At 48.2% G+C, this 16282-nt stretch overlaps 1 protein-coding gene across 1 annotated transcript in view; it reads left to right on the top strand.

Moving 5' to 3' along the window:
• The window catches only part of LOC130876999 (L-amino-acid oxidase-like), a 49068-nt gene that overhangs the window by 30901 nt on the left and 1885 nt on the right, over nucleotides 1–16282 (top strand). Inside the window, exons 2-6 of the mRNA XM_057773922.1 lie at nucleotides 11332–11561; nucleotides 12016–12128; nucleotides 12830–13031; nucleotides 14063–14131; nucleotides 15864–16000. Of these exons, the coding sequence (XP_057629905.1) occupies nucleotides 11332–11561; nucleotides 12016–12128; nucleotides 12830–13031; nucleotides 14063–14131; nucleotides 15864–16000 (751 nt within the window). The remainder of the gene's footprint in view (nucleotides 1–11331; nucleotides 11562–12015; nucleotides 12129–12829; nucleotides 13032–14062; nucleotides 14132–15863; nucleotides 16001–16282) is intronic.

Raw genomic sequence — 16282 nt, forward strand, 5'->3', positions numbered from 1 at the left:
AAGATTGGCTCCCAGTCCCCACGTCAGACAGCTCACAAATGCCTAGCTCCAGAGGGTTGGACACCCTCTTCTGGCCTCTGTGCGCACCCATGCACACATAGCATATACTTAGACAGAGAGACAGATGGAGCCTGAGACAGACCACAGGACAGACCTCAGGATAGACCCCAGGACAGACACCCCCAGGATAAACCCTTAGAACAAATCTTGAAGCTAGACATTCAGGACATACCCTCAGGATGGACTCCCTCATCTGCAAGACAATATCTCCTGGGCAGAGATCCATGCCAATCTTCCAAACACACAAGGGTCCCTTTCAGGAATCTCTTTGTTACTGGTGGTCAAAGTCTAGGAGTTAGTTTCCAGGTTCTTGGCGTCTTATTTAGAAAACTCAAATAAAGACACAAGTAGGTTAGCAAAAGTGGAGAGGACTTTATTCAAAGCAAAGTGGTAGTACAGGTCAGAATGTGTCCTCAGAAAGCAGTGGGTCACGTGAGTGAGGGTATCCAGGGCTCTGGGTACTGTCTGAGGCTTTCCTTTTATGAAGTTTAGAAGGAGGAGTTTAGTTGCTAGGTGTCACATGGGTGGGTCTTTGTTTTGATTGACAGCCTCGGGTTATGCAAGCCTTTGCTCACTATGCATATCCTTTCCCATAATGCATCTGATTTTAATCATATTTATGCCCAATTATGCCTAGGCATAAGACGGCAAATAGCTTACTCAGGAACACAGTCTGTCTTACTATGCATGTCACCCCAAACTGGTCTAGGATGACTCAATCCATCTCTCTTGGTTTCAGGATGTGTTCTAGGATTTGTCTGGATAGAAATGGGTCATTATTAAGGGGCGGCAAAGGAGAGGAACTTATTTCCATTACTTCAAGCAGGTATACGTGCATTCTGGCACAGGTGGGGTCCTGGCTTGCTAAGCTCGTTCCTATTTGTGCCAATCTCATGTTGGCCAAACTGCATCCACAGGGCAGCATAACCCCTTCCTACACGTGGAGTAGAGAACAGAAGCCCCTAATAGACCTTCGTGGTGAAAGTGATAAGCAGACTGACAGCCTTGGCCAGAAAATAATCCCTTGCCTCAAAACACATCCCAGTTCATGCTAGAAGCATCCCAACGCCACCTGGCATTCTCATCAATTACTATATTTCATTTTCTACTGTTGCCTCATTGTCTGTACACACTCATGTACGTGTATAAGTGCATGCATGCTCATGTAATTCACACTTTTTTTAAAGAGTCCGAGTCTCATTTAGTATAATCTATCCTTGAACTTGCCCTGTAGCTGAGGCTGGCCTTGAACTTCTGATCCACCTGCTTCCACCTTCTGTCTTAGTCAAGGTTTTCTTTCTTTCTTTCTTTCTTTCTTTCTTTCTTTCTTTCTTTCTTTCTTTCTTTCTTCCTTCCTTCCTTCCTTCCTTCCTTCCTTCCTTTTTTTTTTTTTTTGGTTTGTTTTTTGAGACAGGGTAACAGCCCTAGCTGTCCTGGAACTAGCTCTTGTAGACCAGGCTGGCCTTGAACTCACAGAGATCCACCTGCCTCTGCCCTAGCGCTGGGATTAAAGGCGTGTGCTACCACTGCCCAGTTTAGTCAAGTTTCTATTGCTGTGATAAACACTATAACCAAAAGCAACTTGGGGAGGAAAGGGTTTATTTCTGCTTACAACTCTTAGGTCCATCAAAAAGGAAAGTGTTAGGTCCAAAGGACGTTCCAATTCCCCAAGCTCTAAAAGGCAGTCCAAATACCTAGAAATGGGCTTAACCTGGACTATAATAGGATTTCTGACAGTTAGATAAAAGCCAGCTTTCCTCAGGAACTTGTGAAACTGGTTCCCATCTACCAAGGGAGTTATTTCCTCTTACCTTGGGCAGAAGGGACATATGGCTACCTGTATTACCTTTTAGCACATCCAAGCACATGCTGGCCTCCAGGAGCCCTCTGTATCACATGTACCTATTACACATTCCAACATCCATGTCGGCATCCTAGCTCTTCTCAGTTCCTGCTCTATCCTAACCCTCCTCCAGCTCATGGGCCTCCTTCCCCACAACTTCTCATTCTCCATATACTCCTGCTATTCTTGCCCCATGCCCCGACCTGGTCTCTGTTTTGCTCCTGCTCCTCTCACCACGAATTCTCTGTCTCCTGCTATGTTCCCCTCTCTTGCAGAGAGCCCAGGTCAGGTCCAATCTGCTGGCTGTGTTCTGTGTTACGGGAGCGAGTTTTGCTCTTTTTAGCCAATAGCCTTTGAGATACCAGTGCACTTTGGGGTGTGGTATCTTTTGCTTTAAAAATAAGTGGCGGCAGCTCTCTGGCTCTCTTGCTTGTTTTGGATTTTGCTTTTGGTTATCAGATGCTTTTTCTGGTCGTGTAGGAGGCTGTTGTCTAGGTCGGTGATCTGTAAGTTTTTTCCCTTTAAACAAATAACCCTTTTATTAATCATAATTTTTAATTGGTGTGGGATTGTTTTGGTTTGTGACTTACTCCTTTAATTGGCGCCCACGTGGGGCAAACCCTGCTTGGCTGCCTGCCGCTAGGGCAGCTTGGCCTTGAACTTGATCCTCCTGCCTCTGCCTCCTTCAGCAAATCCTACCACAACTGATGTCGCCACCACAACCTACATCCCCTCTCCCAGCAAAGTTGTCCCTGGGTTTAGGGACATTATTTAGGAGTTGATTATAATTATTATATGGTTGAGGGTTGGGGGAAGAATTTTATAAGCTCAAAAAAGAGGGGGGAACTGCATGATGGTCTAATAGATTGGTATTTGTGAATTATTGTTTATAGATAATTGCATTGGCATAGATTTTTGTATATGGATACAAAGTTAAATTATATTGAATATTGTATGCATGCATGCTTCTACCTCTGTTTAAAACATTTTCTATGTATTGATATATATTGTATTGACATATATATTTACCTTATTACAGTGTACATTTCTACCTCTGATTAAGATACTTATATATATTGCTTATGTAATGATATACATTGTTTACATTTGGAGGTCATTGTCCTCATTTATTGCACAGTTGTTTATTCTCTTAGTTTTTAAGTTAGATAGGTGTTAGGAATTGTAGATCAATAATCATCTATGTCTGTCATATTTATAGTTAGACTAATCAAGTTCTTTATATGCATAGCGATTATATTCTGTATAAATAATCTTCAGCCTCTTCAAAGAGCTGTAGAAAATGGCATTTAAGCTAATTTAGAGTTCTGTGGTAGTGAGACACAATCGCTCCTGGCAGCACCCATCTATTCCTGAGAGATTGTTGAGCACCAAAGACACTCCACTTGGAGCTTGTCTTCTTTTTGGCAAAACCGGCCTCTGGGCAAGGAACTACCCATACCTCAACTACTGACAAAATACAGAGTATCCGAAAATGGATAAACAGAACTGTCAAATCTTGCAAAGACAGGGTAAGAGAGTTTTGAAATATTTCTTGCCTTTAAAAATAATCTGTCGGTTATTGTAGGCCTTAGCCAAAATTGGTTGTTTCAATGCTGCAAACGTGAGTTCGGGTGATTGCCCAAGTAGCCAGTTGTCTCTGTGATTTGTTGCATATTTTGGAAGTTGTTTGATTGTACTTCCTAATTACTCAGGTAACATTATTTCCCTTTTCAGATCTTCAATGGGGTTGAAGACTAGATAAGTGTAGCTTCTTTCCTCTCATGACTTGGCCAAGTTATTTATTATACAAGACTTAGGATAGTTAGAATAGGATATTTGTTCTTATTGTACATAATTTTGTAGTAGGTTTAAAACTCTCTTACTTAAACAAAAGGGGAGGTGCTGTGGGAGCTACTTTTGCTCCTTCAGCCAATAGCCTTTGAGATACCAGCCCACTGGGGTGTGGTATCTTTCACTTTTGAAATAAATAGAGGCAGCTCTCTGGCTCTCTTGCTTGCTTCGGATTCCGCTTCTGGCTATCAGACGCTTTTCCTGGTCGTGCAGGAGGCTGTTGTCTAGGAAAGTGATCTGTAAGTTTTTTCCCTTTAAATAAATAACCCTTTTATTAATCATAATTCCTAATTGGTGTGGGATTGTTTTGTTTTGTGACTTACTCCTTTAGTTCTGTCTACTTCTTTCTCTTTCTGCTCTGAACTCTTTCAGATGCCTCTGGCTGTTCTTTCTCTTATATCTATAATAGAAATCTTCCCCTTAACCATACCTTGGAGTGGTCATGTCATCAGTTTATATAGAAATCAAGGTAGGAACCTGGAGACAGGAATGATGCAGAGACTATGAAGGAATACTGCTTGCTGACTTGCTCCCGATGGCTTGCCCAGTCTGTTTTCTTATGCAACCCAGGGCCACCTGCACATGGGTGGCACCACCTATGGTGAGCTTGAGCTAGGCTCTCTTATAGCAATCATCAATCAAGAAAATGCTCCCACAGGCCAGGTGGTGGTGGGGCACACCTTTAATCTCAACACTTAGGAGGGAGAGACAGGTGGATCTCTGTAAATTCAAGGCTAGCCTGGTCTACAGTGCAAATTCCAGGACAGGCTCCAAAGCTACAGAGAAACCCTGTCCCGAAAACTAAAAAAAATAAATAATAAATAAAAAAGAAAAGAAAAGAAGAAAAATAAAAAGAAAGGAAGAAGGAAAGAAAGAAAATGCTCTCATACACTTGCCTACAAGCCAATCTAACTGAGACATTTTCTTAATTGATGTTCCCTCTTCTCAGATGACCTTGGCTTGTGTGAATTTGACGCAAAATCTAGCCAGCACACTTCCCAAGTGCTAGGATCACCATCCCCAACCTTTTGAACGTAGGAAAAACTGTGTGTGTGTGTGTGTGTGTGTGTGTGTGTGTGCGCTTAGGTGTGGAGGCTGTTGGATATTCTGATCTCTCAAGCTCCGTTTTATTCCCTTGAGACAGTGTCTCTCACGGAACCTGAAACTAGAGCCCAGCCGGTAAAGCCCCAGTGAGTCAGCTCCTGTAACACTGGGATCGCAGGTGCACACAATCACATCTGGCGATCACGTGGGTGCTTTGGATTTGAACTCGGGTCCTCATGCTTACACAGCAAGTGTCACATGCTGAGCCGTTGCCTCAGCCCCTGAGAGAAAAAAAATCAGCCAAGCATATACATTTCTAATTGAGCACTTAGGAGGCAGAGGCAGGAGGATGAATAGTTGAAGGCCACCCTTTGCTACATAGTGAGTTTGGAGGAAGCCTGAGCTATGTGAGACACTGTCTCAAAAATTTTTAGAAATGTAATTTTAATGTTAGCATTGGGTTTACTTTTATGATTTAGAACTGGCTTTTGAGATTTTTATAGAGCATATACTGCCCTGTATACACATCTAACTTGGTGACACACTCATGTGACCACCACTCAGGTGACATTGCAGAGAATTTCTCATAGGCCCAGGAAGGTCTTCTGTGTCTGGACTCAAGCAACACCTTCCAGAGATCAGCCTCGTGATCACTTATGCTGTTGTTAGGGACAGAGTCACCCTTAGTCCAGCTGGCGTGGAACTCACCGTGTAGCTCACGCTGACCTCAGAGCCATGGACGGCCTCCAGCCTCAGCCTCTGGAGCGCTGGGATGGCCAGTGTGAGCCCCTGATGGTCACTTTATCTCCATTCTCAGGTCTGTCCTTTTAAAACATCGTACAAGTATGGAATCCCTGTAGATATCTCATCCGATTTTCTGATTCATGGTGTTCTGGGGCTCCTCTGGAGACACTCAGGTACCCTAGGAAGCAGCCTGCTGCGTCATCCTCTGACTGGCATGGTCTGTCTCTGATGAACCCCTCTTGGTGTAAATCTGCTTTATGAATGAGCAGGAGAGGTAATTAGAGTACTATGAGGGGGATCTGAGGGCCTAAACCCAGAGTCTGGTGATGCTCTTGCTGCGTGGGGTCGAGCTTCAGGAGCCTCCCTGGCTCCAGATGTCAGAGGGCCAGAGCAAGGCTGTGCCGGAGCGGGGCTGTGCTGGGCAGTAGGAGCCTGTGCTTGTACTTGCTCCCTTCACCCTGCTTTCCACCAGGCCCAGGCTCGCTCCTTAAGCGGGTGGGTCTGCAGACGTACCAACCTTTACGTAGGCTCCACCACACCTCCATGGCTCTCCATCCCATAAGAGAGGGACAAGGAAGGGTGATGGTTCTCAGAAGGGCTCCAGGAAAAACAGAGTCAAATCCTGGAAGCGAGAGGTGTGTCAGAAGAACAGCACACACCAGGGATGTACCAAGCAGGAAAAAAGTACAACTCTGAAGTTTCTGTTCCCAGTGCCCTGGAGCCCTGCAGGAAGAAGGAGGTGGCTTTTTCAGTTTGAGTAAAACGTAAGAGAAGGGGAAGGATGATGGAGTCTGAGATCAATTGGGATACACAGTGAGCTCCAGGCTAACCTGGGCTACATGGCGAGATCCTGTCTTAAAAAAGGAAAAGAGAAGAGAGGAAAGAGAAAGGGGAGAAGAAGAAAAAAGAGAGAAAGAGACACATGGCGGGGGAGGGCAGGCAGACAGACAGACAGACAGACATCATAAAGCCCCTTGTCTAGGTGGTGGAAGCAGTAAGGAACGGGCATGAGGAAGAAGTAGATGCTGAGGTGAAAGGCCCTAAGCAAGCAGTGCTAAGGAGCCCTGGACAGAGACTCAGGAGGGTTCAAATCTCTCTAAGGTTTCTGGGAAGAACTGGTAGAAGGATTCTTTAACCCCCTAGTTAGTGACAAGGTGAACAGAACTTAGCCTGTGTGCAGATGGCACCAGATTGGGCATGAGTCCCCAGATTGGGCACGAGCCCCCAGGCTCTGGGCTTCTCCAGGGCTCCCCTGTGTGCCTCCCGTGGCAGTCACGATTCTAGGGTCGAGATAGGGGAAGCTCTGAGGTGGGAGAGAAACAAGTTCTGTCTGTCCACCCTCAGACTGACTCAAGGACTGGAGTCAGCTGGCCACTGGAGATTGAGATCCATGCTGGTCTTCGGTGAGAACCCCGGGAGCCTGCCAGGCCAGGGCTCCGGACCACCTTCAGTCTTCCCTTGCAATCCCCACTGGCCAGCTCTAGATCCAAGTTGATTATGGTTTCCAAACCAGTAACAGAAATGAAATTCCCTGACAGGTGTATTTTGAAAGGACAGAGTTGGTTTCATTTTTAATTAATTTGTTATTTTGTTTTAGTTTTTTTGAGCCAGGGTCTCATGTATCTTCCCCCTGGGTTTAAACTGTAGCTGAGAATGTTGAACCCTTGATCCTCCTGCCTCCACCTCCCAAGTGCAGGAATTACAGGTGTTCGCCACCATGGCCAGCTCTATTTTTTTCTTTTTAATTACACATAATGATCACATATATTCATGGAGCACAGTGTGATAATTTAGTACATAATACAGTGTGTAATCATAGGGCAGAGGCAGGGTTTTCATCCATGTACACTATTACTGTTGTTCAATATCTTTTCAAATTCCCCCCTTCGTGTTCTTTACAAAATATGCATGGTGGTAGGTGCCTGTGGTCCTATCACTTGGGAAGCTGGGGCAAGAGAATGGAGAGTTCAAAGCTAGTCCGGGCTACAGAGTAAGACCCTGTCTCAAAACTAAACTAAAGCTGGGTGTGGTGGCTCAGGCCTGTGATCCCAGCACTTGGGAGGTAGAGGCAGGAGGATCAGGAACTCAAGGCCAGTTTTAGCCACTCGAGTTCCTATATCAGTAAACAAACAGAAATACTAATTAGGTTGTTGGTTAGTTACCTTATTGTAAAACATTAGAACCTTTTCTTTCCCTCTTTCTTTTTTTTTAGGGGGGGGGTGAGTTTTAATGTATATACACACATATACATATATGTATGTATATGAATGTTTTGCTTGCTTGTGTGTCATGTGTGTGCCTGGTACCCACGCAGACTGGAAGAGGGCACTGGACCCTCTGGAACTGGAGTTACAGATGGTGTTGAGGCCCTTGTGGTGCTGGCAACAGAACCTAGCCAGTGCTCTAACCGATGGGTCACCTCTCCAACTTCCCTGTTGGTAGATTTTTGCTGTTGTTTTTCTGAGACAGGGTTTCTCTGTGTAGTCCTGGCTGTTTTGGAATTCCCTCTAGACCAGGCTAGCCTCAAACTCTAAGATCTGTCTGACTCTGACTCCTGAGTGCTGGGATTAAGGTATTCGGTACCATGCTCCGTCTTTGGTATGTGTGTATGTGTCTGTGTGTGAGCGCACACACACACACACACACACACACTTTTTTTTTTTTTAGGCAGGGTCTTATATAGTAACTTCTAGAACTCCCAGACCAGTCTGAGCCACTTTTATCTCAAAGAAACAAACGGATTCAGGATGTGAGATTTCTGTGTCCTGTTCCTCACTTGCAGATTTTATCCATTCCTCCATCAAAGTCATTACACACATGTTCACAGTATTTTCGTGGTCACATAAAGTTTAGGGTTGATGCGGTGTGGCTAGGGCAAACATGGCTCCTGACTCCAGCGGACACCTGGGCTTCTCAGTGGTCACCCCACAACAGACACAGGGCACAGCACTCTTTAAAGCCAGGGGTGGGTGGAGGGACGCTAGGGCTGGTGTTGGTATCACCTTGTATAGTAAATGCCAGGTTTCCTGGCTCCATTCTCTTTTTGTAGCTGGGGACTGTGGGTTGTTTTGATAGCTCCTGAGGCTCGAAGATGCTTCGCTTGTCTCTGCTCTGGAGTCACCCTGTCGACAGGGTTCTCCAGGGCAGGGCAGCTGACAGGAAGACGAGAGCAGCCCAGTGCAAACTTCCTCCAGCTCAAGGGAGTTGTTTCCCAGAGGGCCCACCCCTTGTAAAGGGATGGTTGCTGGGAATTTCGAGCACCATTTTCCAACAATACATGCGGTTAAGGTGATGGGCGCGTGTATCATACTGAATCATGTGCACATATACAATGAATAAATGTAAATAAGTATACCACAAGGGGGCAAAGAGGGAAAACCCCAGACTTCCGGTTTCAAAGTCAGGATCCACTTTCTTAGGCCTAGAGATGAGTGAGTCCAAGGGGTGGAAAGAAGCCTGGATTCTGGTCATGGTGTGTGAGTGTGTATGTGTATGTGAGTGTGTATGAGTGTGTATGTGTGTGTGAGTGTGTATGTGAGAGTGTGTGTGTATCTGTGTGTGAGTGTGTGTGAGTTTGAGTGTGTATGAGTGTGTGTATGTGAGTGTGTGTATGTGTGTATGTATCTGTGTGTGTATGTATCTGTGTGTGTGAGTGTGTGTGTGTGAATGTGTGTGTGAGTGTGTGTGTGTGAATGTGTGTGTGTGAGTGTGTGTGTGTGCGTTTCATTCCCGAAGAATAATTCGAAAGCCAGATGCCCAGTGCCCTGGTTCACAGAGGGAGTCTGGAGTCAGGCAGGCCCTGAGGAAAGCAGACAGAAGTAGGTTGTAAAGCTGAGTTGAAGGGTGAGCAATGACAAGTCCAGACGAAACCCTAGCCCCTGGCCCTGGCCTCAGGCCTGGTGTCTGTGATGACTGCAGAGGACAACCTGTCCACGTGTCCGTCCCTCTGTCTACTCATTCACTCCTCTACCCACCACCTTCCCCTCTGTTCATTGTTCCCTGCTCGTACCCCTCAGCTGCTCTGAGAACTCCCGGGAGCCAGGCTCTGAGCAGACAGAACTGACTTTTGATTCACGCCAGATACCCAGGTTGAGCAATTATCTAACGTACCGAGGACGAACAAGAACTCAGGAACACGGTGATGGGTGGAATGGGGTGAGAGAGCAATCAGTCATACACAGGTGGCAATCCCTCTGCCTCCATTTGCTGTAACGTGACTACGTGTTTCCGTGGTGAACTATGCTCCTGGAGAAATCGATTGTTTCTTCACCAACATGGGGACAGACACAGAGGAACAACCTGTATTAGTCAGCTCAAACCGTGTTAGAAAATACATAGAACATGGTATGTCTCATAGTGGATGAATGTCTCAATGAAGGTATGGAGGGTGGGCCTTGGTCTCTCAATGTCATCACGTCCTAATCAGTATTCCCTTTCCATGGGGGCATCCCTGATGTTTCTCTTAGTGTTCACATTTCTTCTTCCTTTTTAAAAACACAATATTATTATTACTTTTTTTGAGAATTCCATACAATGTGGTCACTTCTAACTCTTCGCCCAAACTTCCCAGGCCCCCCTTTTCCTCCCTTCTCCCACTTTTCCCGTGTGTGTGTGTGTGTGTGTGTGTGTGTGTTTCTGAGACTATCTCAAAGTAGATGCCCTGGTCCTTTGGCTCTTACAATCTTTCTGCTCCCTCTTTCTTGAGCCGTAGTTGTAGGGATTGTGTTGTAGATGTATCTTTTGGGACTGGGTGCCCCCCAATCAGTTTCTCTCTTCACTTTGACCAGTTGAGGCTTCCCATACTGGTCTCTGTGTGCTGCAAAAAGAAGTTTCTTTGGTGAGGGACGAGGGCCACTCTTAGCTGTGAACATAGGGATAAGTATTTAGGATGCAGTTAGAAATTACGCCGGTTTAGGAAGGAGGCAGTAGTAGTTCTCCTGTAGGCTCCAAGGCCTACATACTTCTACTTCTTAGGAGGACATTGCGGGAAGACCCACCCTTACACTTCATTTTAACTCAGTCATCTTTTCAAAGACCACCACCCCTAAAAAGAGTTGAGTTCTGAGATCTTGTGTGTTAAAGTCTCAACATAGGAATTTTGGGAAAACACAGTTTGTCCCATAACACAGACAATAGCTTTGAAACCAAGAACTCAACTACCACAACACACATACCTTTGATGGGCTCCCAGAGGGAAGGCATGGTTTGCCTCTCCCTCAGTGGAGCCAGAATTGACAGAAACACATCAGAAGAGAAGCGTGAAAACACAGACTCACCACCTGGTAAACTTAACTTCGAGGAGCCAGGCCCATCTCTGAGAGGCAACCTTGTGATGATCCTTTGGGTCTTGGGAACCTGGTGACCTATCTCGCACTTCTTGGGGACTGTTGCTTTATTATACAAGGTTTCAGGCTTCCAATCTTCTGTCTTTCACTGTGGTACTGAATTAAGGGTCTTCTCATTGCAGCAGAAAGTCTATCTACCTCAAATGGTGGTGGACATGGGGAAATGCTATGTGGTGGGCAGGTCTACCTCACTGTGTGCATGGCAGTGCAGACACGTGTATGTGTCACTCTCTGAGTGAGTGGCTTTCGTACCTGAAGGGCATTTTTGTGGGCTAGCAGGAAGAGTGGCAGGTTCACTTGGGAGGACCCATGACTAAGGCTCTCTTGGGTTGGGGAGTGCCTGGGATGTTGCATCACAGGTCCAGTGATAAATCTTCTTCAGATCAAGGGCTATGGTCAGTCCTCCTTCATCCCTAGTCATTTGCCTAACTGCCACATCTGCAGCTATGTTCCCAAGCTGGCTGGCTCTCACCCTCCTGTCTGTGCTGAGCTTGGATACCCAGGCCTTCAACAGCCAGCTCGTCAAGTGCTTTGAGGACCCGCAGTATGAGGAGCTGCTGCAGCTGGCTCAAAATGGACTGGGGCAGACAGCAGAGAGGAAGCAGGTGGTGGTGATTGGGGCAGGCATGGCTGGGCTCACTGCTGCCAAGATCTTGCAGGATGCTGGCCACCAGGTACGTGATGGGGCAGGGGAGAATCTCTTGTGGGAGGATTGGGCTCTAAATAGGGAGGTAGAAGGCCAAGCTGTGGACATCCCTGGGGAGCTGGGGCTGAGAGGAAGCTCTAGGGCTCTAGGGTAGCTGGGGTAGGAGGGCAGATAAGCTCAATCAAGAGTGGCTTCCAGAAAGAGTCAGGATGAAGCTAGGGCTGTAGCTCAGTGGTAGAGTGAGGAACACCCTGTAGTTTCCATCCACAGCACTGAAAAGGAAAGGAAAGAAGGAAGGACGGATAGAAGGAAGGGAAGGAGGGAGGGAGGGAGGAAGGATAGATGAGAAGGAGGGAGGATAAGAGGGAAGGAGGGAGGGAAGGAGGGAGATTAGGAGGGATAGGGTGGTAAGTCTGGGTCTGCCACAGGGGAGGGTATGTGACAAGGCTCACTGAGTCCATTAAAGAACTGTACCTTTCCAGGTGACTGTCCTGGAGGCCTCAGGGCGCGTAGGTGGCAGAATAGAAACCCACAGAGTTCCTGGAGCACACTGGTACATAGAGCTGGGCGCCATGCGAATCCCAATCAACCACAGGTAAATAGGAGGAAGGCCAGGATGAGGGCTGTCACACCGGGAGGACAGTGGATGGAGCTCTTTGCTGGAAGCCCAGGGGTTAGGGTCTGACTCAACTGATTTCCCAGCCCTAGGGCAGCCCAGGAGCATCTCCCAGCCTCAGGGTTTAATCCACATAAGGAGAGAGCTGTGCTAGGTTTGACTGCCAAGGAGCATGGGTTGAGGATCAGAGAAGAAGGGTGGTGCAAGATAAACCTGCTGGGAAGTCAAAAGCAGCCTTCTGAGTACGTAAATGAAAGGAAGCCTGGTATCCTTCCAGGAGACTCTTTCTGAACGGGTGAGAAGTGTGGAGAAGTTCAAGAGTAGTGAACGTAGCCTTCAGGAAGTCTGGCTCCACAGACACACTCGGCACACCACCCTCATTGTGTACCCAGGAACTGGGATGTTCAGGAATGTTCACCCTTGAAAGTGTGAAGGTTGCAGGTTCCGCACAAAGTGGCCGAGATCTCAGCCATCATAGAGGTCAACTGGCAGGAAATCCAGCTCCCTCTTGGCCTTAAGGCTTCTAGTCTAGTGTAATGCCCAGGGTGCCTGGCATCCCTCTCATGGAGAAAGGCCAGGGGTGGTCTTGGTGAATTCGAGGGAGGCAAGAGGTAGGCCTGGGGAGCAGGAAGGGCTGTTGGCTGACTCTCAGAGCCTGAAGTCTCTGACCCCCTTCACAGGCTTTCTCATGAGCTCATCAGGAAATTTGGGCTGATGCTAAAGGAATTCTGTCCCTGCAACAATCAGACCTGGGTGCTGGTGAATGGAATCCGGCAGCGCACGGGGGCGGTGCAGGCCGACCCTGGGCTGCTGGGTTACTCGCTGAGAGCTGACGAGATGGGGAAGACGGCAGAACAGCTCTTTGATAAGTCGCTGAGGAAGGTAAGGCAGACACCCTCCAGTTCCTCTGATTCCCCAGGGAGGAGCTTTAGTGGACCCCAGATCCTTGAGAGCAGGAAGCCCGCTCCAGACTGAGCATCATTGGCTTCCACTCCCTCTCATGGCTCTGTCCTGTGTCAGGCAGTGGCTCTGCAGTCAGTATATTCTCAGACCCCAGACGGCGGTGCCTGTACAGACATGTACAAAGGAGCTGCCGAGAAATCGTCGTGCGGGGACCAGGTTCATTTCAGAGAGAGCCCTGCAAGCTCTGGGGTTGAATGCGCTGTGTGACTCCAGGCATAATACTTGCCGGCCCCCTCTCACTTCTCCATTATTGCCAGAGCCTCCTGTTCCTGGGTTGCAATGAGGATTAGGTGACAGGATGCGTTAAGGTGACAAAATGGTGCTAGGTACAGGACCAGTGTTCCTTTACTGTGCAGTCGTAATGGCTGGCAGTTTGTCAAGGAAGAACAATTAGCACTCTACCTCGGCTGCTTGCCCACCTTCTCTACTTGGCCCAGCCAGTGACCATGCCATTGCCTTCTCTGATCCATGGCCTGGAAGGACCTCAGGATACAACTGAGCTCAGTGAGAGGCCCCTCCCCGGGTGTCCCCCAGTGTTGTCCTGCTGTGGTTCACTTCAGGTCAGCATACCCAGCCTCTCTCAACAGCTCTGTGGGGCCAGCCTCTGGTGCCTACATGCTTCACAGTGACCTAGAAGTCCACGGAAGTGTCCCCAACACAGGGCAAGGAGGTAGACTTGAGGCAGAACCTTAAGGCTGATGGGGGAGCCTGGACACCTACCTTTGCATACTTGGTACCCATGCGAGGTGAAATTCCCACCATCCCAGATTTAGGACACAGTTTTGGAAGGCAGGGTTCATTAAAGTGTCACACACACACACTCACACACACACACACACGGGCTGTTGAACAAATGTAGTGCATGGGGAAGGGGGAAGGACAGGGTGGGTTGGACAATCTCTGTGGGCCGACCCTCACCGCATGTCCTCCCTGTCCTCTTCCCTCCTGAGATTGTGGAAGAGCTGAAGAACAGCAGCTGCCGTGAGGTCCTGGAGAAGTACGACTCCTTCTCCACCAAGGTCAGTTCTGAGACCTTACACCCTGACACCACCCCAGCGGGACTGCTACCTGGGGCGTATTGCGCTACACTGTACTTGTCTAGTTTAACTGTCTGCCCTGACAGAATGCAAGCTCCATTAGGGGAGGAAGGGAGGGAGGGAGAGAGAAGGAAGGAGGGAGGGAGGGAAGGAACTAAACAGAGACCCTCCAAGGAGGGCAATCAAGGCTACTTAGTCACAGCTTGCTGTATCAAGGGGGTCATCCATAATACCCACAGAGCCAAGGCAGACAGAGGTATGGGAAAACCTTATATAGGTGTGTGCTGCTTAACAAGGTGCTAATGTCTCAGAATGTATCTTTAAATAACTGTATAGTTGTGCAAAAATCACAATGTTTCCTTGGATGAACCAAGCAGGCTACAGCGTTGCTTGCTGGGGACCACTGTCGTATGCAGGTTACCACTGATGAAAACATTTTTCGTAACACAGAACTATGGTGAAAGTCAGGAAAGGCTGGGCCTGCGGTATAGCCCACAGGTGTAAGAGCTGGTCTGTTATGTGTGAGGCCCTGGGTTCAATCCCTGGCACTGCAGATAACAAAAACACAAGGAAGGTTCCAGATGTGGCCTGATTGGAGGCTGTTGGCTTCTGGATGCTGGAGCTAGCTCACCCATGGGCCTGGGGACGGGGAGAGGGGGGTGGTGGTGGATATTCTCCAGCTGATCCTGAGAGAGAAGCTGATAGTCACTTCCAGGTCCTGGCTGTGGTTTGCCTCTGTGGGCTGCTTGCTTCAGCTGTTGGGTGGGTCAAAGCCTGTGGCCATGTGTGGTCTGACCACTGCTTACTCAAGAGAGAGATTAGAGAAGAGACAAGTCAGAGATCTCCAGGACCCACACCCCAGTGAACATGCCCTCAGATTTGGGGCAGAGATAACCTCTTTGAACCTTGGTGCTGGCAGTCCTAACAGATCCAGCATGTCTTCGGGAACCCTGGTGCTGCTGTTCCTAGGATTTCATGGCCCTCTGGTTTAGCCCCTGGGTTACACAAGTATGTTGAATAGTGGCACTTTTCCCAGCCGGCAGTATCTGGACATCCTAGCAGGTTCTTTCAGGGCCTGGTCTCTGGCCCTGCGTGTGCTGGTGACAAGGAGCGTGCAGCCCCAGGCAAACCAGATGGCCACCCACTCTAACTGGTGAAGCCATTCCAGCCAGCTTTGTCACGGCCATATGCCAGCTTTATCTAAGACACAGAGCCGAAAAAAAGCATAGGGCACAATCAGGGCAGCAGGTGCAGCATGAACCAGCTCTGAGGTCACTTGCTGATGGAGCGGCTGGGTCAGCAGGTGATGGGGCAGGGGTGGGAGGTCAGGGTAGGATGAGAACTTTTTGGTACTCAGATTCTTCCTAGCCTGGTCTTCTGTAGAAGCCAGACTGGGTCCACATGGGCAGACACAGAGACGGGGACTCAGTTTCTCCATCAGCAAAGCAGGAACCCTTATCATTATTTAGAGGATTGTATGAATGAACGGCTGACAGTGTGTAGGTTGAAAACTATTCCTACTGTTACCTGTTGTCCCTAAACAGGGACCAAGGGGATAGTGTCTGGACACATGTACAACACAGCCTTGGGGCCCAGGGGCTACACACTTGTCCTTCTGCTCCGTCCAGCTCTGTTCCTTGCTGTCCCTGGATAGGAAGCAAGGTTCACATGTTAACTCCTTATACATTCTCATCTGCCTGCCTCATTTCCTCAGGAGTACCTGATCAAGGTGGGGAAACTGAGCCGCGGGGCTGTGCAGATGATCGGGGACTTGCTGAACACAGACTCTGGCTACTACGAGGCCTTTACGGAGACCTTGCGTGGCATCATCTCCTTCTTCCAAGAACCCCGGTGAGGAATGGAGCAGGACAGGGGGTCACTAGTTCCTGATGAGGATGGTATGAAGGGAGGAACTAAGAAACCAGGAGAAAAATTCCTCCAAAATTGGAAGCCAGTATGGTGCTGCGCAGTCCCAGTACTCAAGAGAGCAGACCCGGGTGGGTTTCTGAGTTTACAGCTAATCTCAAAAAGGGCGGGGTGGGGGAGGAGAAAGGAGGGAATCCTGACTCCAAGAACTCTCAGAGTCACTGGAGTGGATGGGGTGTTAAACACCTGGGGTAGAGCCCGGAGGCG

The sequence above is a fragment of the Chionomys nivalis genome, chromosome 7 (genome assembly GCF_950005125.1).
Source record: "Chionomys nivalis chromosome 7, mChiNiv1.1, whole genome shotgun sequence".
In the NCBI taxonomy this organism is placed as follows: Eukaryota; Metazoa; Chordata; class Mammalia; order Rodentia; family Cricetidae; genus Chionomys; species Chionomys nivalis.